This window comes from Arvicanthis niloticus, chromosome 1 (assembly GCF_011762505.2).
Source record: "Arvicanthis niloticus isolate mArvNil1 chromosome 1, mArvNil1.pat.X, whole genome shotgun sequence".
Lineage (NCBI taxonomy): Eukaryota > Metazoa > Chordata > Mammalia > Rodentia > Muridae > Arvicanthis > Arvicanthis niloticus.
Genome location: NC_047658.1, coordinates 120,850,704 through 120,874,444, shown reverse-complemented (window position 1 = coordinate 120,874,444; position 23,741 = coordinate 120,850,704). Strand labels below are relative to the sequence as shown.

The 23,741-nt window shown below is 38.9% G+C and overlaps 1 protein-coding gene across 7 annotated transcripts; it reads right to left on the bottom strand.

Annotated features, from left to right (window-relative positions):
- Positions 1 to 2,717: 2,717 nt before the first annotated feature.
- On the bottom strand, positions 2,718 to 23,118 carry LOC117721946 (glycine N-acyltransferase-like protein Keg1). Of its 7 annotated transcripts, none has more exons than XM_076918035.1 (7): positions 22,939 to 23,052; positions 20,798 to 20,878; positions 12,669 to 12,758; positions 11,245 to 11,352; positions 8,040 to 8,166; positions 6,618 to 6,789; positions 2,718 to 3,856 (listed from the first exon to the last, which is right to left on the bottom strand). In XM_076918035.1, exons 3-7 carry the CDS (start codon positions 12,744 to 12,746, stop codon positions 3,454 to 3,456), a joined length of 888 nt encoding a protein of 295 aa, XP_076774150.1. In that variant the 5' UTR covers positions 12,747 to 12,758; positions 20,798 to 20,878; positions 22,939 to 23,052; the 3' UTR covers positions 2,718 to 3,453. The 7 variants fall into 7 exon arrangements, with proteins under 7 accessions (XP_076774150.1, XP_076774154.1, XP_034376726.1 ...); XM_076918039.1 differs by having other exon boundaries at positions 22,992 to 23,049; XM_034520835.2 differs by lacking the exon at positions 20,798 to 20,878 and having other exon boundaries at positions 22,992 to 23,112.
- Positions 23,119 to 23,741: the final 623 nt, after the last annotated feature.

Below are 23,741 nucleotides of genomic sequence, written 5' to 3'. Positions count from 1 at the left end.
CCACCATGATGCTCAGCCCTCTAGAATTATAAGCCTTGGATAAACTCTTCTGTAATTTGCTTTAATTATGGTGTTTTGTCATGGCAACAGAAAAGTAACTAAGACAGTGAGAAAAGGGACTGCCACTATAGCTTTCTTTTTCTTTTTCCTTTTTAAAAATTTTTATTATTTTTCTCTCATATGTTACATCCTGACTGCAGTTTTTCCTTGCTCCCCTCTCCGCCAACCCCCCACCTCCCCCTCAGTTTTCATTCTGATTCTTTTATTTATATATTTATATATTACTTATTCTTTGATAATTCCACATATGAATGTAAATTTTTGATTATATCCACCACCCACTTCCTCTAGACCCACCTCAGAATGTCTCTTCCCCACTTCCTGTCCTTCATTTGTGTGTGTGTGTGTGTCCCATTGAGCCTAATTACTGTTGGCCCTAGATGCACATGGATATAGAAAACCTACCAGTGGGCACCCTCCAAGAAAAATTGACTCTCTCTCCCTAAGTAGCCATCATTGCTAATAATTCCTCAGGTAGGGTGGGGCCTCATACACCCCTTCCCTGTCCATATTGGAATTTCAATTAGCTTGATCTTGGGCAGGTCTTTTGCAGGTAATCACAGCTAATATGAGGTCATCAAGTCTAGAAGATAGCATTTCATAGCTCTCTCCCCCATCCTATAGTTCTCTTTTTAAACTTTTTAATCACATCAAATCTTTTTTATATTCTGTATGGTATAGAAAATTTCATATTTAATAGATATGACTACTATTAGCTGTGCAAAATTATATATGTGAAGAGTAAAAAGTTAATGGGGGCTAAAAGAGGCCCTCTACTACTTTATTTTGACTCATTCATTTCTTAGTGTATTCAGCAATTATCTCTATCCAGTTCTTGTGAATTAGAAAATTTGGTGGGTACAAATGGGGACCAGTGACACTCAACTACAACTTTAGGCATTTCTAGTTCAAATTTCTGCTTGTTATTTTCTACTCTGAGAACCAAGTGATTCATGATAGAAAATCTCATTAACATGCCTTGTGTGTTTTCAGTCTTCACTAGTGATCCCTGTAACGCAAGAAGACCTCTTGACTAAAGGAAAGATTTCAAGCAGAATTCACTTAAGGCTCCTTCTTTGAGCAGGTCCTCCTCTCTCCCATGCCACTTTTTATTTTTACCTGTTGGAGCTGCCTATGTCTTGATATTATTGTTTACCAAACACCGAATTATCATAGAAGACAAGCAACACCTATTAGGTACTATATGGTTGACTAATATCAATTGGGATTTATCAGAGAAGCAGCTACCTTTAAAGGACTTGGCTACTACTGCTGCCCTCTGCTGGCTTGCCATGACCTGCCAAGTTCAGACCATCTTTCTTCTCTCTCTCTCTCTCTCTCTCTCTCTCTCTCTCTCTCTCTCTCTCTCTCCCTCCCTCCCTCCCTCCCTCCCTCCCTCCCTCCCTCCCTTCCTTCCTTCCTTCCTTCCTTCCTTCCTTCCTTCCTTTCTTTCCTTTTAGATATAGTGAAGTTTGTACCAAGCCATGGTGGTGCATGGTTTTTGCTTGTTTGTTTGTTTTGGTTGATTGTTTTTTTGTTGTTGTTGTTTTGATTTGATTTCTTACCTTTGAACATTTATTTATTTATTTAATCATTTTATTCGTTTATATTTCAAATAATATCTCCCTTCAGTTACCAACCCTCCCCATCCCATGCCCACTCTCCCCCCTCCCCTTTGCCTTTATGAGGGTGCTCCTTCGCCCACTCACCCACTCCCACCTCACCCCTCTAGCAGCCCCCTAGGCTGGGGCATCAAGCCTCCCTCCCCTTCCATTGATGTCAGATACAGCCATCCTCTGCTACATATGTATTTGGAGTCATGGTTCCCTCCATTTATACTCTTTGGTTGGTGCTTTATTCCCTGAGAGCTCTGGGTAGTCCAGTTAGTTGATATTATTTTTGTATGGAGTTTCAGACCATCTTTTCGGACTGTCCTTCATCCTTTTAAATCTGATCACCTGAAAAAGTCTCACTTTCTGCTGAACTCGGCTAACTATGAATGTGACCACAGTATTTATCCACTCTACTGAAAAGATGATCTATCTACAACTAAAGATACCACTCTCCCCTCTCCTTCCCTCCCCTCTCCTCTACTCCTCTCCCCTCCCCTCTTCTCTCCTCTTATCTTTCCTCTCCTCCCCTCCCTTCTCTAGCCCTCCCCTCCTCTCAGCACCCCAGTTCTGCTTCCTATCCTCATGTCCTCATTCCCACTTTTTCCTATCTCCTACATAACAGGCATCCATTTTTCCTGTTTTTAGTGCTTTTATTTTCTCTTCTCCCTACAGTTCTTTGCCTTCTAGAGCTTAAGCTTCCATACACAATGAATTTATTAAATGTAAACATTAGAATGAAGTCATGAAGCTCAGCCTTTAGAACAATGCTAAGTGCTGGGCGGTGGTGGCCACGCCTTTAATCCCAGCACTTGGGAGGCAGAGGCAGGCGGATTTCTGAGTTCAAGGCCAGCCTGGTCTACAGAGTGAGTGAGTTCCAGGACAGCCAGGGCTACACAGAGAAACCCTGTCTTGAAAAAACGAAAAAAAAAAAAAAAAAAAAAAAAAAAAACAATGCTAAGTTTTCCTTCCTGGCATGGCAATTGATTGTGAACATTCATTGAAAAAATTACACAAATGTAGCCTCAACGATATCACCAGTTAGTCTTTTAAACTTTTTAAAGATTACATTTATTTATTTTTTGTGTGCTTATGCCACCCCACACCTGTGGAGGTCAGAGGACAAGTTGATGAAATTGATTTTCTCCTTTTACAATATGGGCACCAGGGATGAAATTCATGTCATCAGGGTTGGCTGCAGCATGTTTACTTGCTGAGCCTTTGTCTCTTTCCTAATAATTCTTACAGTTGTGCCACACATACTGTGCATCTGTGTTTGCCTGGATGGTAGATTTTACATATTAACAATATAACACCTAGTTAGTGACATGAGAACGAATGATTTTTGAATATTCATTTTAAGATGATAGGCTACCTTTCCACCCCATAAAAGCAAAACTACAGAAAGCCAGAGGAGGAGGTATGCCTATGTGCAGAAGGGCGGGAGTCAGGTCACAAAACAAACCCACTGACTAATGGGCATGGATCAATGAGCTAGCAAAACAAATAGAAAAGAGTACAATTTAGCCAAATGTGTTAGAGGAATCCTGAGAATGTGGGGGTTGTAACAGAGTTGGAGGAGGAGAAGGTGGCCTTCTGCATGCTGAAGAATGGAGTGAAGAGCATGAGCAATGTGAGGGAGAAGACACACTGTGTGCAGCTCAGTGTGATGCACCCCAACTCTCTAGAGACACACACCAATCTAATGACAGTTCACTTCTCTCTGTTCACTCAGCCATTTCTCCATCTACAAGTGAAGTCCTCTTCTCACCCTTTTCTAGCTTTATAGAGGTACACAGTTCCACTGGTTCCAGGTGCAAGGCATGGGGACATACCCCAGAATGTCACACATTCTCTGAATGGTGAAGTTAGCCTTGTCCACATGTACATACATGGGAAAGCCAAGCTTTTCTATTGCCTGAATCTGGTGTTGAGCAATATGGTAAATGAGACCCTGGCGCCGGTACTTAGGCAAGGTGCCTCCCATTCTCAGTTCTCCAGTATGGTCCATCAGGGCCCAGGACACAGGGATTCCTTCAGGCCCCATAATACAGAAGCTGGGGAAGGTAAAGATACAGCGTTCAATAAACTTCTGGCTCTTCTCATTGCCACCAAAATACCAGATGCTATTCACCAATGCAGCATGTGTAACATCCAGGGAGGCAAATTTGAATAACTGATGGTCACTATTGAGAACAAGAGAAAAGAACAGTTTTTAATTACATAGGCTATAAATAATTTTATTTATTTCCCCCTAAATTTTCCCAAGATGCAAAAGGTAGAATATCTAAGATATTGTGCTCTGCCATTAGACTGCCTGAGTTCCCATCAATCGTGTGTGTGTGTGTGTGTGGGTTTGCTGATTAATCACTCTTCCATTTTTGAATTTCCTCATCGAGTGATCAAGAGTAATAAGCAATTTGAATTGTAGACTAATGAGCCAGTGTGGTGCGGGCTCAGATTCAGTGCCGAGCAGGTAATATTCTCAGCAGATAAAACTTCTCCAGGCAATCAATATTTCCAGCTCTTAATTGCCAGTGATCACTGCTTTTCTAAAGAGTTCAAATATGATCAGTCTTGTTTTCTGTAAAAGGAAAAAATACAGATAAACAAGTTTCGGAAAAAAAAAAAAAAAAAAAAAAAACCCATGAAGCAAGCAGAAAAGCCAAAGTTCAAAGTCATAGAATTTAGTGTTGTGTGCTCCTTAGACATTGTGATGAGCAAAAGAAAGTCAAAAGCAAAAAAGGCTGCAATGTGGAAGGAGGGTGGCCATTGTCACTAACTCCTGATGTCTGAAGACACCTGAAATGATGCAAAGGGGCTTAAGGACTCATCCTGGGTCTCTGGAAGTGGAACGAGACACTCTATTTCGACTCTAGTTATCAGTTCCATCATCTACGTGCTGAGCAAGCTATTCCATAGTCAGATTCTTTCTGTCAAGAGAATATACTGACCTCCTACCTCACAGTAGGACAAAACTTTCCAGTAGGTTCTAGATGGGGGTGCTGACCAGGTAACCATGTAGTTTATGAAGAGAACAGAGTTCTTCCACACATACAGAGGATCATATGCCTGGGAATCCTCAAATCACATACCCATTGTCAACTTTCAGTTCTACTAAGCACTATGTTAAACATAAATGAGGACAATATGAAATGTGTTCAAAACCTTTTTGTTAGAATCCAGTTGTCTTATGCAGAGAATTGACTGAACGCACTGTGTGCCAGCTACTGAGGATCCCAGCCCCCACAGACCTTGGATTCTTCTTAGAGAAAGAATCAAATATTGAACCTGTAGAATAAATTAACTAGTTTCCAATAGTCATGAACGCTATGAGTAAAACAAAGCTGGGCCCTTGTGGAGATGAGTTTTGTTGAGATGTTTTACCCAGGACTCTGAGGAGGTAACTTGTGAGCAGATCTAGGTAACAAGGTAAATCACAAGTATAAAGATTGATCTGCTTAGGAGAGGAATATTTTAGACAGAGGAGCTAATCTTTGAGGCCTGAGCTTGTGAAGCTCAAGTAGAAATATTCATAAGGCTATAGTATAACACTGGTGTACATTAGCTTCTATGTTTAGCTCCAATACTAGAAACAACATGGAATCATTCACATGGATGCCTCAGGTCACCGGACCAATATTAGATCATTAATTGGTTTTTCTGAGAAAGAGAAGGAGAGAGCAAGAAAGTAAGCAAGTGAGTGATAAAAGCAAGAAATAAAAGAGAATATGAGATTCTCAATGCATTAATCCTTACCAAAATAATTAACTTGAAGTAATCTGACATCAACCAATCTGTCAAGTTCTAATGTGTATCTTCTTTTTTCCTATTTTACATAGGAAATAATACTGAAATGGCAACCCTTTTTTTGGTGCTGTTATTTTAGCCTTTCTCGGTCTATGAAATCAATCTCTTCCTCTTTAGACTACTTCCCTTAGAACACGTCTTTTGGCAGAATGACTCAACTTCTGATTTTAGGCTCATGCCTAAGAGACAGGTAATGTTTTTAAATAACCTTGTCATATTTTTGACAGACTAGACATTTTGGAGGGAAGAAACAAGAGAAAAAGCCAGGTCTGAGAGGTAGACGGGAATCTCGTCTTAAAGGGTTGAGGAGAAATATCAGGAAGTGTGGCAGGAAGCACTGGACTCTAGTAAGCAGGAGAGAGATATGGTCCTTATTTAAATCTCAGTGTGATTACACAGCAACTCTGCAGGATATTGGTTGGATAGTTACCAGGACGAGAGCTAGCCGAGGTCGTGAAGACATGGCAGCTTACACAGCAACCCACATTCAACTTATATAGGCAATTAAAAAATTAAATTGTAGTTATTTATTCATTTGTTTGCATGTGATGTGCTCAAATGGGATCAGAGGGTAACTTTTGGGAGTTGGTGCTCTTCTTCATCGGGTAGGTTCCAGAGACTGAATTCAGGTAATCAGACTTGTCAGCAAGCACCTTTAGCTGATACACTATGTCAATAGCTCTTTATGTAGACAATCTTGTAAAGAAAAGGGAAATTTAAAGATATGTTTATGGTTTCAGAATAAGGACATTCCAATTATTTTGTGGGGTCACAAATCCATTGATAAGTGCCTTTACAGTAAACAAAAGGGGAAAAGACATGAGTGAGAAAGAAGGTCATGTAAAAGTGTTTTTAGAGAGTGAAGCAATGCATCCCAAAGCCAAGGTACTCCTGGGATGTCATTAGGTGTTGGAACAGTTCAGAAGGGACTCTATGCTGTGGTTCCAATGTGACACAGCTCTGCTCACATCTTGATTTTTACCTTCCAGACTACAACATAATGATAGATCACGTGTACTGATTTTAACCCGTGTTTTAGTGTTTTAGGGTGACTCTTTCATGATTACTTTGGAAATCTCACAGAGGAGGCATACAATTAATAATTGAATGGTTCAGAACAGCTTTGTTCACACTTACAAAGGCTTGAGCTTGTTACTGCTAACTACTAAGTTCTTTGCATCCACCAAGGAAGGAGCCAGTTTCTTTGCTGTTTCTGATATCATGTAGAGAAAGCACTGCTTATGCTTGACTTTGCCCAAGTTAGTGGCTCCAAGACTTTCTATCACTCTGCCAAGGTCTGACTGTGAACCTTGATGAGGAAAATAAGGAAGCAAATAATATAAAATTATTCATATTAACATTTGGGAAAAGCTATTAAATGGAGTCAAAGGGAATATGAACTTAGAATCAAGTCTTGTGTTACATCATGACAGGTTTTATAGTACAAAGACTATATCCCTGCTATGTCTTTTTAAATTTAAGTTTTGGATGGTATCACAAAGCCTGTTTGCATATGCATACAGTTATAGCTACAGAAAGAAGATGAATTAGAGGCATAGTAACTAAAATTGAATAGACAATTTCTATGTTCTCAGTCCAATATGTTGTTACTATAAGCTTCTCAGTTCCTTATTCTTGCACCAATATGGCTCCTTTCACCCTGAATTGGCTTTTGTTCACTTGGAAAATTTGCTTAGGCTCATAGAAAAATGTGATTTAGTAAACATCTTTCAAAGAGTGCACTGGGTTTGACTTTCACATTCTGTTCCTGATCTGTGACATTTACATGTCACCAAATCTACTTCCCTCTGCCCCTGTAGTTAAGAGTTGACACAGTGCTATTACCAAATGCCAGCCTTGGGATCATGATAAGCCTATTCCCATAGATAACCCATATGCGTGAAACCAGATGAGACCAGCAGAGCAACATAGCTGAATCTGATCCAAATTTTCTACCCATACAGTTGTAAGGTAAAATAATTGTCATTTTGAATTGATATTGAGAAGACTTGAACTTCTATAAAACTAGGTAGGATATTCATAAGGTTTTTTTTTCTTTAAATGTCTCATTTAGTACTTAAGGACTCTGTGTTTGGAATATTATAATCATTTTTCTCATTATTTTTAAGTCTCCATAGCAGAAGTCACCCTTTACCACATAGCTAAAAACTGGTTCATCCAGGTTTCAATCTTAGATTATACAACTTCAGAAGCCATAGTAGTATTTACTAAAAAATTCCTTTGACAATGTGACAATGTAATAAAATGAATATTGTGTGGTGGAATACATTGCTCTCACATTTATGTTCTTTAGTAAAATATGGGTGTTTTAAAGAATAAGTCCTAAGGTGGTAAAAAATTACATTAATTTTTCTTTTGTAAATGTTACACACTGTAACTCAAGGGTTCCTTTTGGAGAGGGTAAATACTGAGCCGCCTGCTCAGTGGTTTTGGATTGCAAAAAATGTGTGTGGGGTGTTAAGACGCTTGTTCAAAAGGAAGTTATTTCCATCATGTGTACACAGGAGGTCACAACAGCCCACACACCCGTTTTCTTACTTTGAATCTGCAAATGTTGTTTCCAGTTAATAACTTCTGATGACCCAAGGAATTCCTGACAGTGCTTGGGATCCTTGGAATAAATTACATAAGTGTTGTTGTAGTGGTCAAAGTCATCTGTCATGTCCTGTTTTAGAAAAGAAGAATCAACCAGAATGTTTATGGGTGGTGTGACGTTTGTTATATCAGTATTCAGTTACACTGTGGTATTTAAATATAACAAAAGTAGTAGCTCCCGCGGATTTATGTTGTAATTATTTACAATGCAAAATCAAGAGAAAAGGCCCTCATTCAATTCAAAGTTTAAAAAGGCACCCTAAAAAACATTACTCCAAATCAAAAGAAACCAGAATGTTACGAAATTCATGTAGAAGAGTCAAAATAACAAATTAAAAGCAAAACATTTAGGGAAAAGTATACTTGCTCTGGGCTATAAATGCTCTGGGATTCAAAGCTATACTGAACACAGAGTCAGAATATTCATCTATAAATAAAGAACCAATCTATGAGACAGATCACAATAAGTGTGCTTCTAGTTCCTACCACAATATATGCCAGAATGGAGTCAATGGCTACCCCTGCTTCAGTGTGCCTAGATACCAAGGCGGCATTGTGACTTGGAAGTGGATTAATGTGTTTCTGATCCTTACATGAATTAGGCTGTGTGCCTCAATGAGATATGAAGAGATACATATGTCTGTCCTCAAGAGTATGTGTGTGAACTGTGAGTTGGAAGTTGATGAATGTGGATCTCAGCCCTGTCTACATTGTGCCACATGTCACAATACTCTTAGGGTTTACTTCTCTGACTATACACCTGGGTTCCTTGGAGACCACTGTGAACTCAACTCTAATGAATGTGCCAGTCAGTCATATCTTCAGGATGTCTATATGTAAATGGAAGAAACAACTCCTACTGTGTCTAAACAGATATTGAATTCACAGGGATACACTGTGAGACTTTGATGTCTCATTGTTGGTCAAACCCTTGTCACAATGACACAACATGTGAAGACACTGCTGACAGCTATATTTATTGCCCTGGATACACAAGTGACCTCTGTGAGATGGACATAAATGAATGCAGTAGCAACTCCTGCCAGTTTGGTGGGGAATGTGTTGAGTTGTCCTCAGAGGATGAATAGGGACACATTGCAGGCCTGCCTTCCTTCTTCAACTTGGAGCCTCAGGCTGTATTTGTATCTGTCACCCTGGGTTCACAGACAGGAGCCTACCAGAACTGTTCTCTGAGCAGCTCTACCCATCAGTTGACCAAAACAGATGCAGAGACCCACAGCCAAACATTAGACTGAGTTCAGAAAGTCTCTTGAAAGAGTTGGGGAATGAATGGAGGAACTGGGAGACATAGGGACTCCACAAAAAAACCAATAGAAGACTAACCTGGGTTCTTGGGGGCTCCCAGAAACTGAACCATCAACCAAGGAGCATACCAGGGTTGGCTCTGGCCCTGCCCCCGCACATACGTAGCAGAAGTATAACTTGGTCTTCATGCAGGTCCCCCAACAACTGGAGCGGTGTCTTACCTTGACTTTGTTGCCTGCCTATAGATCCTATTCCCCTAACTGGCCTGCCTTGTCTGGCCTCAGTCAAAGAGGCTGTGCCAGGTCTTGCAGTGATTTGAGGTGCTATGATGGGTTGGTACCCAGGCAAGGAACCTCTGCCTTCTCAGAGACAAAGGGGAATGGTAGTGAAAGGAGGGAGGTGATGTGAGGGAGGAGATGTGGAAGCTTTGATCAGTATATAAAGTGAACAAATAAATTAATGGAAAAAAAACAAATAGGGTGCCAAAGATAAAGCTAGTAGGCTAGATACTCCTTCAAAATAGCTTATTATTATTAAGAATATGACAACCAACATAAAGCAAATAAATGAGCATATATGCATATACATGCAGACACACACACACACACACACACACACACACACATATATATATATGGAACTAGTTTATAAACTCATAATGGCACTACTTAAATATAAAGAAGCATATCATGGAAATATTACTTCCATTAATATATAATCTGAATGCTTTTATTCCTCTAATTTTAATGAAATATTAAATAAAATATTGTATATGGTACAATGATACTACAGATTAAACTATTGATTTTCCTGCTCTGCTTTATAAAATATTTAAGTCATCTTCAACATTCATGTTGGCAAAATTTTCCACTTGGAATCAAGAATAAACTCTGATTCACTCCTTGTAACAACAACCACCTGTAGCTTTCTTTCTTCTACTTGTTTTACTGACTTTGTTGTAGGTGATTGACATTGTCATAAAGCAAGTGCACCGCCTCAGTAGGAAGCCAATATTACAATAAAAACTTGCCATAGAGTGATAATCAGTTGGATTATTTCAAGTCCACAATTTTTAAAGACAGGAAACATGTTTCATTCTGGGATAATAGTTGGCAATGGAACTAAGAACTCACTTGTTACAGTATTCAAACCTAACTTAGGAAATGTCCTTATCTCTAAAGACTTACTTATTTTCATTTTGTGGATATGAAAGCTTTTCCTGCATGTATGCTGTGTGTATGACATGTGTTCAATGCCTGGAGAGATCAAGAGGGCATCAGATTCCATATAACTAAAGTTACTGATAGTTGTGAGCCATCAAATTGGGGTTAGAAACCAAACTCTGGTCCTCTACAGGGGTAACAAGTGCTCTTAATCACTGAACCATCTCTCTAACCACCAGGAAAGGTTTGAATGTTTGTAATAAAAGATCAAGCTATTCTTTGTGTCTCAACATGATCCTAAGTTGGTATGACCTTTTATCAATTTCCTCTAACTCCTACAAATAAGATACAAGAAATGATAAAGGAATAAAGTTTGCTTGCAGTTCAATAAGCCAGTGCTGATAGAGGAACCATGCTAGCAAGCAAAGTAAACCATAGGTAAAAATAAAATCGTACCATCTGTACCTGTAGTTAACCTTCTCCATGTGTCATTACTATATCATTATATATTTCCCTACACATTATACCATATTGTAATTTTTCTATAAACTTTTCTGTATTCTCCTCCAAACAAAGTATTGGTTGACATTATTACAATTCATTTCCATTTTTCAGTAGCAGGCATCGACTATGGTACCATGCTACCACATTGCCAGACACATTCTAGGAATTCAACAAATGTAGGGGCACAGGCATATTTATTGTATATTGCAACTTACTTGTTCCTGGGGTCGAATAACAACGGTATTAAAATCAGGCCATTTGTCTACCAAAGTCTTGAGCTTGAATGGGTTTCCCTGATTGATGTGGAAGACAGTCCCATAAACCTAAATATTTTAATATAGTAGGAATGTCAGCACATTACACAAAGATGGTGAAGTGCAACTTATCTGATTAGAACAAGGATCATTCCCATGAAACAATGCAAATTTAGTTGAAAAGATGTAATCTTTCAAATGGTTCCTAGTAACTAGGTGCTTATCTGAACAAAAAAGTCTTTTAAACATTTGTAAGATAAAATATAAAGAATGATAAAATTTATAACCAAACCAATGGGCTTCCCTGTTGTAGAATCTAATAGAATTTTTTTCATGGATTTCAGATTTCTTTCTTTTCATGCATCTAATGAATTTTATGAAGCTGAGCCATTTCAGAAATGAATCCCATTCATTACAAATGTTTTTCTCATTACTCCTTGAAGCATTTTTATGATTGCTGTTTTAATATCCATACCATCTAATTCTTATATCTGTATCATCTGGCTGTTGATATCTGTTTATAATCTAACTACAATTTTTGTTTCTCATCTAAGCTAAGATTTAGCCAATCTTAGTGATGCAGGTTTGCTAGTTAATATGGAGACTGAGGCAATTAGGCTGAAAATGTAAGGAATACCTCAGGTATAGAATGAGCCACAGGCCAACTTATAAAATGTGGCCTCAGAGCCATATGTATATTTTATGACAGACAATTTGACCTCATCTCTTCTAGGAAGATGTGATAGGTCAAATCCTAGTTCACAGTAATATCTATAACAAGCTGTGTGTTACATATAACAAGACCTGGAAATTCTTATACATTAAATCTTATTTCATTGAAATAATACATGCTACAGAAAAACATCTGCAGATACACATTTTAATTTAAAATCGTTCCCTGCTAGAGCCATGTCAGGGACACACAAAATTCAGTGAAAGCAAAATTTAAGCAAGATCAGAGTCCTTATTACTGATACCTAATGAGGCTTCAACTAAATAGTGATCTGTTCACTAAGAATCAGGAAAAATTTTATCTCTACTAGCAATGAAATCTAAGACCTTGCACACGCTAAGCAAATACTCTATCACTGAACTATAGAATTTTCAACTTTTAGTTTTTACTTTTGTGGTAGAGTCTCACAAAAATTGTGAAACATTTTTTGGAAGTGAACAGTGATATGTTTCAGACAGTGGAGAGCAGCACTTTGCTTTTTAAAATATTAAGCAAGGGACATTACTGAGACTTCTTTCTGCTCTGGGAAAATAAGCACAGGTGAGACACATGCCATGATGTCACTCAGTTTTTTTAGCTAGACTTGATCTTTTCCTTCCTCTGCCATAGCAAAATACAGTCCTTAGTTACTCTGAGCATGTACTAATCTCACCTTTAAGGACTCAGGGAGGTGCTTCCTTAGGGAATTCTCCAGAACCTGCAGTGCTTGAGAACTCTGTAAGCAGAACATCTCTTCTGATACCTTAGATGAAAAAGAGCAACAATGATAGCAAGCTAGGGGTGGGGAGACACTTACATGTGTCTAGACCACCTCTAAGGATCACGATCCATAGGCTTACAAACAACCAGAATTCACTTCTCTCAGGTCTGGGAAGTCCATGATCAAGGGATTGTTATGTGTCTTGTTTTGTGGAACTCTGCTTTCTATTTGTTGGATACACCCTCTAGCTCTGCCTTCTCAGGATGAAAGGAGAAAGCTTGCTTTCTGTAGTTTAGTCTACAAAGGCATTCACAACATCCAAAAAGGTGACTGACCCAATAACCCTACAAGGGACCCTATTATTATCTATCATGTTAACAATGCTTCCTAATATATGACTCTTACAAAGACATTCAGATGGTAGCAATGTTAAACTCAATCAACAGTTATTTAAAATGCCCCTCCTGTTTTATTAAACATCCTCTGTGGTCATTGAAAAACAGTTGACCAGATGTGTGAATATAGTTCTCAGTTTTCTCGTTGGTTTCATTCATGTTTGCTGTTCTTATGTTAATGCTTTTTGATTAATGTGTCTCTACACGGAATGCTCAGAACTGGTAGTATCATAGCTTCTTTCTCTATTGATAAAAATAGCAATTTAATTGTCCTGTTCCCCCTTCAGGGAAGGACTGAAGCATCCAGCCCCCCAATCTTCTGTCCTTCTACACTCCATATGGGCTGCAGGATGTATCATATGCATTGTGATCTTTTGGGTTAGTATCCACTTATCAGTGAGTGCATACTGTGTGAGTTCTTTTGTGTCTGGGTTACCTCACTCAGGATATTTTCTAGTTTCATCCATTTGCTTGCAAATTTCATGAAGTCATTGTTTTTCATCACTGTGTGGTACTCCATTGTGTATATGTACCAAATTTTCTATATCCATTCTTCTCTTGAGGGACATCTGGGTTCTTTCCAGCTATTATAAATAAGGCTGCTATGAACATAGTGGAGCATGTCTCCTTGTTATATGTTGGAGCCTCTTCTGGGTATATGCCCAGGAGTGTTATAGCTGGGTCTGCAGGTAATATTATGTCCAGTTTTCTGAGAAACCACCAGACTAATTTCCAGAGTGGTTGCACCAGCTTGCAATCCTACCAACAGTGGAGGAGTGTTCCTTTTACTCCACATCCTCACCAACATCTGCTGCCACTTGCATTTTTGATCTTAGCCATTCTGACTGGTGTGAGGTGAAATCTCAGGGTTGTTTTGATTTGCATTACCCTGATGACTAAGGATGTTGAACATTTCTTTAAGTGTTTCTCAGCCATTTGAGATTCCTCAGTTGAGAATTCTCTATTTTTTAATAGGGTTACGTAGCAGGGGGCATGAGGAACTGGGAATTGCCACGGGTGGGTCTCAGACACCAGAGAAACGTGAGGCTCCCAGGACCCAATGGGATTGACTTTAGTTATAGTGTGCAGAAAAGGAGGAGATAGAACATGTGGAGACCACCTCCAGTAGTTAGGCATGGCCGCTGGTGAAGGAATAGAGCCACCCAGACATCTTAAAGTTTTTTTAACCCAGAAATGTTTCTCTCCAAAGGAAGAACAGGACCAAAAACTGGAATAGAGACTGAAGTAAGGGCCAACCGGGGAATGGCCCCACTTGGGGATGCTTGCAGGTAGGAACCAAGTGTGGCAGTTCCTGGGGAGGTCCAGCCAGCAACTGACCAATGCAGAGGCAGATGCTTGGAGCCAAGCATCAGGCTGAACTCAGGGAACCTGGTGGGGAAGCCGGCAGAAGGACTGGAGGAGCAGTGGGGGATTGCAACCCCACTGAAAGAACAACATAGGCTGATATGCTGGCCACCCCATTTTCCCAGAGACTAGAACACCAACCAAGAAGTGTATCAAAAAGAGTCTTTGTCTCCAGTTACATATGTAGCAGAGGATGGCCTTGCCAGATTAGAGGGGAGGCCCTTGTTCCCAGAGAGGTTTGATGCCCCAGAGTAGGGGGATGCTGGAACAGTGGGGTGGCGGAAGAGTGTGGGTGGGGGAATACTCTCATACAGGCAAAAGAGAGGGAAAGGCAGATGTGGGATGGGAGGGTGGTGGAGGGGTAACTGGGAAGTGGGATATCATGGGATAGGGGATTGGTAGAGGAGGTAATTGGGAAGTGCAGTATCATTTGAGATCTAAACGAATGGAATGATTAATAAATTTTTTAAAAATAGCAACTTAAGGGAGAAAGGGTTTATTTTGGCTAAGAGTTTTAGGTTACAGCCCATCACAGTGGAAAAGTCAGTGTATCAGGAACATGAAGCAGCTGGCCAGATCACCTCTAAAGTGAGAAGCTACCAATGGGGGCATTCATGCTAGGGCTCCTATCAGTTTTTCATACTATACAATTCAGAAGCTTGCCCAGGGAATGTCCTGCCTGCAGTGAGCCTTGGGCTTGGCCTGTTTTAGCTGCCTTGAAAAGCATGAATGACTGTGTTGTTTTTGATGTTTAAGCCTATGGCTTCTGGGGTACTTTGTGTGCCTTTCCGTTCCTGAGAACCTGAGGCACTCCCTCAGGCAGTGAAGCATATGGGCCACATGTTTGTCTCTGAGATCCTTAGAAGCCAGCAGAGCATGTAGAACTTGGCTGAACATTTAATACTAGGCATTAATCTTGTATACCCTGTCTGACTTGCAAAACCCCATATAGCCTGTTGTGTATAAAAAGGAGGAGGGTATAAAAAAAGTTGATTGCTTGAAATAAACTTTTCTCAGTCTTGCTGAGATCCCTTCAACCTGGCCTGACTCATTTCCACTAATCATATCAAGAGACCCTGGTTCAGTAGGTAAGAGCTGGTGCTTACACCTGCACACAACTAAGATGGGTCTTTGTGTATCAGTGAACATAGTCAAGATAATCTCCCAAAGGCATGTTCAGCGGTCCAGTTCTCAAGTGTCTCTAGATTCTGCCAAGTTGACAATTAACACTAACCTTCACAGATACTATGAGTCTAACAAAATTTTAGATGCTATGGTTATTTAGAATATTTATATAAACTTATTTTGGATTAAGTCTATGATGAATTTTTGCTAAAATTCTTCTGAAGTTTATATTAAGCTAACAGCGAGTCTATAGCCCATTTAGGTCAGAAGTAATATCAGAAAAATATTGGATATTCCAACACATTATATATTGTAATATATCTTTGCATGTTTCTCAGATACTCTTTAAAATTTTCCAACATGTTTTAATTTGGGGCTCTAAAGTTTTTTTAACCCAGAAATGTTTCTCTCCAAAGGAAGAACAGGACCAAAAACTGGAATAGAGACTGAAGTAAGGGCCAACCAGGGAATGGCCCCACTTGGGGATGCCATTTTATATTTTGTTACATAAACTTATAAGTATAATGATGATGATAGAGGACTTTAAGAAGGACATAAATAACAGTCTCAACAAAGATTCAACTAACAGACCACATGAAGCTCATGAAGAAGGAAGAACAAGTGTGGATGCCTAGGTCTTACTTGGAGTAACAAAATACCCAAGGGAGCAAATATGGAGACAAAGTGTGGGACAGAAACTGAAGGAGAGGTTGTATGGAGACCATTCCACATGGGTATTCATCCCATGTGCAGTCACCAAAAATAGACACTGATATGGATGACAGGAAGTGCATGCTGACAGCAGCCTGATAAGGCTGTCTCCTTAGAGGTCCCCCAGAGTCTGACATACCCAGAGGCAGATACTCACAGCTCACCATGAATCTGATCAAGGGTTCCCAATGGAGAAGTTAGAGAGAAGACTGAAGGAGCCAAAAGGGTTGGTGGCCCCATGAGGAGAGCAACAATACCAACCAGCCAGAGCTCCCCAGGGTCTAAACCACCAGCCTAGGAGCACATAGGGAGAGACCCATGACTCCAGCTGTATATGTAGGGGAGGATGGCCTTGTTGGGCATATGTGGGAGAGGAGATCTTTGGTCCCATGAAGGCTGAACACTGAGTAGGGGATTGCGTTGAATCTATAGATTGCTTTTGGCAAGAAGGCCATTTTTACTAAGTTAATCCTGCCAATCCAGGAGCATGGGAGATCTTTCCATCTTCTGAGATCTTCTATTTCTTTCTTCAGAGACTTGAAGTTCTTGTCATACAGATCTTCCACTTGCTTGGTTAGATTCACTCCACGATACTTTATATTATTTGTGACTATTGTGAAGGATGTCATTTCCCTAATTTCTTTCTCAGCCTGTTTATCCTTTGAATAGAGAAAGGCTACTGATTTGTTTGAGTTGATTTTATATCCAGCCACTTTGCTAAAGTCATTTATCAGATTTAGGAGTTCTCTGGTGGAAGTTTTAGGGTCACTTAAGTATACTATCATATCATCTGCAAAGAGTGAAATTTTGACTTCTTCCTTTTATATTTGTATCCTTTGACTTCCTTTTGTTGTCTAATTGCTCTAGCTAGGACTTCCAGCACAATATTAATTAGGTAAGGTGAGAGTGGGCAGCCTTGTATAGTCCCTGATCTTAGTGGGATTGCTTCAAGTTTCTCTCCATTTAGTTTGATGTTGGCTACTGGCTTGCTGTATATTGCTTTTACTATGTTTAGGTATGGGCCTTGAATTCCTGATCTTTCCAAGACTTTTAACATGAAGGTATGTTGAATTTTGTCAAGTGCTTTTTCAGCGTCTAGTGAGATGATCATGTGGTTATTTTCTTTGAGTTTATTTATGTAGTGGGTTACATTGATGGATTTCTGAATATTGAACCATCCCTGCATTCCTGGGATAAAGCCTACTTGATCATGATAGATGACTGTTTTGATGTGTTGTTGGATTCGGTTTGCGAGAATTTTATTGAGTATTTTTTCATCAATATTCATAAGAGAGATTGGTCTGTAGTTCTCTTTCTTTGTTGGGTCTTTCTGTGGTTTGGGTATAAGCGTAATGGTGGCTTCATAGAAGAAATTGGGTAGTGTTCCTTCTGTTTCTATTTGATGGAATAGCTTGAAGAGAATTGGTATTAGGTCTTTCTTGAAGGTCTGATAGAATTCTGCACTAACATTGTCTGGTCCCAGACTTTTTTTGGTAGGGAGATTTTTAGTGACTGCTTCTATTTCTATAGGGGTTATGGGACTGTTTAGATGGTTTATCTGCTCCTGATTTAACTTTGGTACCTGATATCTGCCTAGAAAATTGTCTATTTCATCCAAATTTTCCAATTTTGTTGAGTATAGGCCTTTGTAGTAGGATATGATGACTTTTTAAATTTCCTCAATTTCTGTTGTTATGGCTCCCTTTTCAGTTCTGATTTTATTAATTTGGATACTGTCTCTGTGCCCTTTGGTTAGTCTGGCTAAGGGTTTATCTATCTTGTTGATTTTGTCAAAGAACCAGCTCCTGGTTTTGTTGATATTTTGTATAGTTCTTTTTGTTTCTACTTGGTTGATTTCAGCTCTGAGTTTGATTATTTCCTGCTGTCTACTCCTCTTAGGTATGATTGCTTCTTTTTGTTCTAAATCTTTCAGGTGTGCTGTTAAGTTGGTAATATGTATGCTCTCTCCAGTTTCTTTTTGTAGGTACTTAGAGCTATGAGTTTTCCTCTTAGTACTGCTTTCATGGAGTCCCACAAGTTTTGGTATGAGGTGTCCTCCTTTTCATTAAATTCTAAAAAGTTTTTAATTTCTTTCTTTATTTCTTCCTTGACCAAGTCATCATTAAGTAGAGCGTTTTTCAGTTTCCATGTGTATGTGAGCTTTCCATTGTTTTGTCATTATTAAAGACCAGCCTTAGTTTATGGTGGTCTGATAGGGTGCAAGGAATTATTTCAATCTTTTTGTATCTTTTTAGGCCTGTTTTGTGACCAATTATATGGTCTATTTTGGAGAAGGTACCATGAGGTGCTGAGAAAAAGGTATATTCTTTTTTTTTTTTTTTTTTTTTTAGGGTGAAATGTTATATATATATATATATATATATCAGTTAAATCCATTTGGTTCATAACTTCTGTTAGTTTCATTGTGTCTCTATTTAGTTTCTATTTTTATGATTTGTCCATTGCTAAGAGTGGTGTGTTGAAGTCTCCCACTATTATTGTGTGAGGTGTGATGTGTGCTTTGAGTTTTAGCAAAGTTTCTTTTATGTATGTGGGTGCCCTTGCATTTGGGGAATAGATGTTCAGAATTGAGAGTTCATCTTGGTACATTTTTCCTTTGATGAGTGTAAAGTGTCCTTCCTTATCTTTTTTGATTAAGTTTGGTTGAAAATAAATTTTATTTGATAATGGAATTGCTACTCCACCTTGTTTCTTGGGACCATTTGCTTGGAAGATTGTTTTCCATCCTTTTACTCTGAGGTAGTGTCTGTCTTTGTCACAGAGGTGTGTTTCCTGTATGCAGCAAAATTCTGGGTCTTGCTTATGTATCCAATCTGCTAACCTATGTCTTTTTATTGGAGAGTTGAGTCCATTGATATTAAGAAATATTAAGGCAAAATGATTGTTGCTTCCTGTCACTTTTTTGTTGGAGGTAGAATTATGTTTGTGTAGCTTTCTTCTTTTGGGGTTGTTGGGAGACTACTTTCTTGTTTTTTCTATGTTGTAATTTCCCTCCTTGTGTTGGAGTTTTCCATCCATTATCCTTTGAAGGACTGGATTTGTGGGAAGATAGTGTGTAAATTTGGTTTTGTCATGGAATATCTTAGTTTCCCCATCAATATTGATTGAGAGTTTTGCTGGGTATAGTAGTCTGGGCTGGCATTTGTGTTCTCTTAGGGTCTGTATGGTATCAGTCCAGGATCTTCTAGCTTTTATAGCCTCTGGTGAAAAATCTGGTGTAATTCTTATAGATCTGTGTTTATATGTTACTTTACCTTTTTCCCTTACTGCTTTTTAGTATTTTTTGTGTGTGTGTATATTTGATGTTTAGATTATTATGTGACAGGAGGTATTTCTTTCCTGGTCTAGTCTATTTGGGGTTCTGTAGGCTTCTTGTATATTTAAGGACATCTCTTTCTTTAGGTTAGGGAAGTTTTTCTCTATAATTTTGTTGAAGATATTTACTCACCCTTTAATTTGGGAGTCTTCACCCTCATCTATACCTGTTATCCTTAGGTTTGGCCTTCTCATTGTGTCCTGGATTTCCTGGATGTCTTGGGTTAGGAGCTTTTTGCATTTCGCATTTTCTTTGACAGTTGTTTTAATGTTTTCCATGGTATCTTCTGCACATGAGATTCTCTCTTCTATCTCTTGTATTCTGTTGGTGATGCTTGCATCTATGACCCCTGGTCTTTTTCTTAGGTTTTCTATCTCCAGGGTAGTCTCCGTTTGAGATTTCTTTATTGCTTCTACTTCCATTTTTAGATCCTGGATGGTTTTGTTTAATTACTTTACCTGTTTGGTTGTGTTTTCTTGCAATTCTTTAAGGGATTTTTTTGTGTTTCCTTTTTAAGGGTTCCTATTTGTTTACCTGTGTTCTCCTCAAATTGTTTGAGAGTGTTATTTATGTCCTTCTTAAAGACCTCTAACATCATCATGAGAAGTGATTTTAATTGTGAATCCTGCTTTTCCGGTGTGATGGGGTGTTCAGGGCTTGCTATGGTGGGAGAACTGGGTTCTGGTGATGCCAAGTAACTTTGGTTTCTGTTGTTAACCTTCCTGCTCTTGCCTTTTGCCATTTGGTTAACTCTAGTGCTACCCTCTCTCACTGGTTCTGACTGGGGACTGTCTTTTTAGTTATCTTGCTTGTGTCAAAACTCCTCAGAGTCCAGATGTCTCTGTGATCTTGTGATCCTGAGCTCCAGCTGCTCTGAGTGCAGTGTCTCCTCTAGGATGTCTCAGGGTAAGGTGTCTTCTTGAGAGCAGACCAACTAAGTGTTTGCTGCTTTGAGTGCAGTGGTTCCTCTAGAATGTCTCAGGATAAGGTGACTGCTGCTCTGGGTTCTGTGGCTCCTCTAGGATGACTCTGGGTATGGTGTCCCCTGCTCTGAGGGTTTTGGTACCTTGGGGGGGCAGCAGGGTCCTGCGAGCCTCCTACTCCCAGCTGTGGCTCTGGTGTGTAGAGTGGTATGCAACTGGCCTTACCTGCCTCCCTGAGGATACTGGCCTCCCAGGGATGTCTCAGGATACAGTCTGCACAAGGGTTGAGACCCCGCTGCTGGGTGTCTGCTCCCATTTTGGGGATCCGGAGAGAGGGGCAAGAGGGTTATTTTAAATCATAAAATTTTAACTTCACTGATTGTTCTCTTATTTGATAAATTGTAGTTACTGAGTCTCAAGGAAAATGCATAATGCTGCCCAGGTTCTTGAAGTTATGGCATAAATTGTTACAGCTATTTTCTTGTCATCCTCTTGCTATCTGTATTCTCTGTGCAGTATTTCCTACCTTATTCTGGTTACTGTTACCATGTACCTTTTCTTTTTATTTCTTGATAAATTTAGAGCAGAGATACACAAATTGAGTTCTCTTACATTTTGTCCAAGATAAGTATTTGGTTTTTGGAGTCAATCATGTGTATCACTGAACATATAGCAGAATCTGTGGTCTCTAATAAATGATCATAGCAACATTTTTTTCTCTCAGAATGAGAAACATGTTTCCTTGCATTTACTCAGATGTCCTGGAAAATATCAAAATAGTGGGACTCTAATATCCCTATAGGCAGTCTCACTTTTTCTTTAGAAGCATTTTTTTGAGAGTCTGTCACAAACACAAAAAAGTCAAAGTAAATTTTGGTACAAAATCATACACATTGCTATAATGCCTGCAAACTGAATAACATAAGAGTGATTGACAAATGAAAACACACACACACACACACACACTAAATGAGCAAGGGCAATGGCAACAACCACAAAAGCACAATGTCCAGTTAGTGCTGCAGATTGAAACCCAAAGAGGCTAAATGAATGGGAAGTCGTAGCATTGTCATAGACAAAGTCCATTGTGGTTTTTAGGATCTTCAGACCAAGTTTTCACATTACTGAAAATATATCCAGGTAAAACAATTCAGAGAAAGCAAATCTAAAGAATAGTTAGTATGGAAACATTATTAAGGAATAAAATGAAAATAAATACAATGATTGTGTCCAAACTATGATGACATTATGTAAGTATAAGCTTACAATCTGTCAGTGTGATAAGGAACTCTTAACACAAAAACCATGAGGCATACACACAAGTGGAAAAATACTAAATTAAAAGAAAAACATATATAATAAAGTAGTATGCAGAGTTTGATTGAAATTGATATTTATGACTTTATGTCCATCTAATATGAAACACACATTAGATTATCAAAGAATATAGAAAGATGAGTTAAAAGGGAATCAATATTTTAGAAATAGTCCATCATGTGAGCTTATAGATCAAATCCCTAAGTTACCTTTCCTAAAGATCATTTTGTTTAACAGTGAAACCATTTTATATTCATCTCCATATTTCTCAGTATATTCCATCTCAGACGGCATTTCATTCTCCTGTTAAGTATTTATCCAATGAAAGAGCAGCCTGCTAAAGAGCTAAAGAAATTATCATCTGCCCAGCATCCCTGTACCATAGGTGCTAATAAATAAATGTTAGCTAGAACTGCATGGGTTTTTGTTTTTTGTTTTGTTTTTTTCTAATATTGCTACCCAAATGTTCTAGCCAGCTTTCACAATCTGTCCATAGTGCTTATGTGTCTGAAATGGAAACTTGCCATAGTTCCTTCAAAAAATTTGATACCAGCAAACACACCAGACTGAAAGGAGAAAAGCCCACAAGTCCTCAAAATTACACAGACAAAAGAGGACAGCTAGGAAGGAGAGAGTTTTCCTTCCCCTGGGAGGGGAACACCAAGTGATTGTTCAGTGTCAAACATCCCTAAAAACATAAATATAGGTAGCATTTTACAGATGAAACAGGTTATATTTAGAGATAGATAGATAGATAGATAGATAGATAGATAGATAGATAGATAGAATGTCAATTAGTTTAAGAAGAGGGCATGAATTTGAAACAGAGCATCGAAGAGTATATGGGAGCTTCAGAGGGAGGAAAGGAAAGTGAGATATATTGTAAACAAACTATAATTTCAAAATTAAAAAAAAAGATCTTCCCATGGTACACATTAGAAGGTATACATGCTTCTAAAGTTGAATAAACTCCCCTTTGCATTGCATAGGCATCCACAAAAAAGATCACTGCTTCCTGTATAAGACCAACAACATTTGATTTTTCCTACCTCTGATGAGGGAAAGAACAGGGAATCAGCATTCTTCTGTGATGAGCCCTTACCTATAACTCCGTATCCACACAGAGAGCTTCCTCAGAACAAATAACAAGCAGTGCATCTTCTTTAAAATGCCAGTATTTGCAGTGTTTTGGTAAATGTTTTACAGAAGTCTTTAGACTTAGGATGTACTGTGGACCTTGCTTTTATTTATTTTTTTTTTAACTAGAAAATGGGAAAACAAAACGCTGGCTACTTTGTGAGTCAAAAGTATCCAGATCCTTCTCATATATGTGTTGCCCAGAAAGATGACAGTGCAAGTTTGAGAGCCAGATTGTGTGCCCTCTCAGCTTTGTTTACATTATTTTTTTCTGCTCACAGGAAAGCAACAGACTAGGTCTAGAACGGATATGTGATTGTCTAGAAAATATAAATTTCTTCCCTTTCTAATTGCCTACTGCACTAGCAAAATGGAAGCCAGAAATATTGGATGGAATTAGCTCTGCAAAAATTAGAGTTCCTTATCTATACACATACAGAACAGGCATCCTCATATACACAGCAGCTGAAAGTTCCCTTCAAATTTCTGACTCATGCCTGTGTGTGCCTCAGTCACTTCACAGTGATGCTGAACAGTCAGCAGTAACACTCTTTGGACAAAGATTTATTTTATGTGTATGCGTGTTTTGCCTGCATTAATTTATATGAAACACATGAATACCTGGAACCTGAGGAAGCCACAAGAGGTGTTGGATCTCTCTAACTGAAGTTACAGATGGTTATGAAATGCTGTGTGGATGCTTGGAATTGAATTT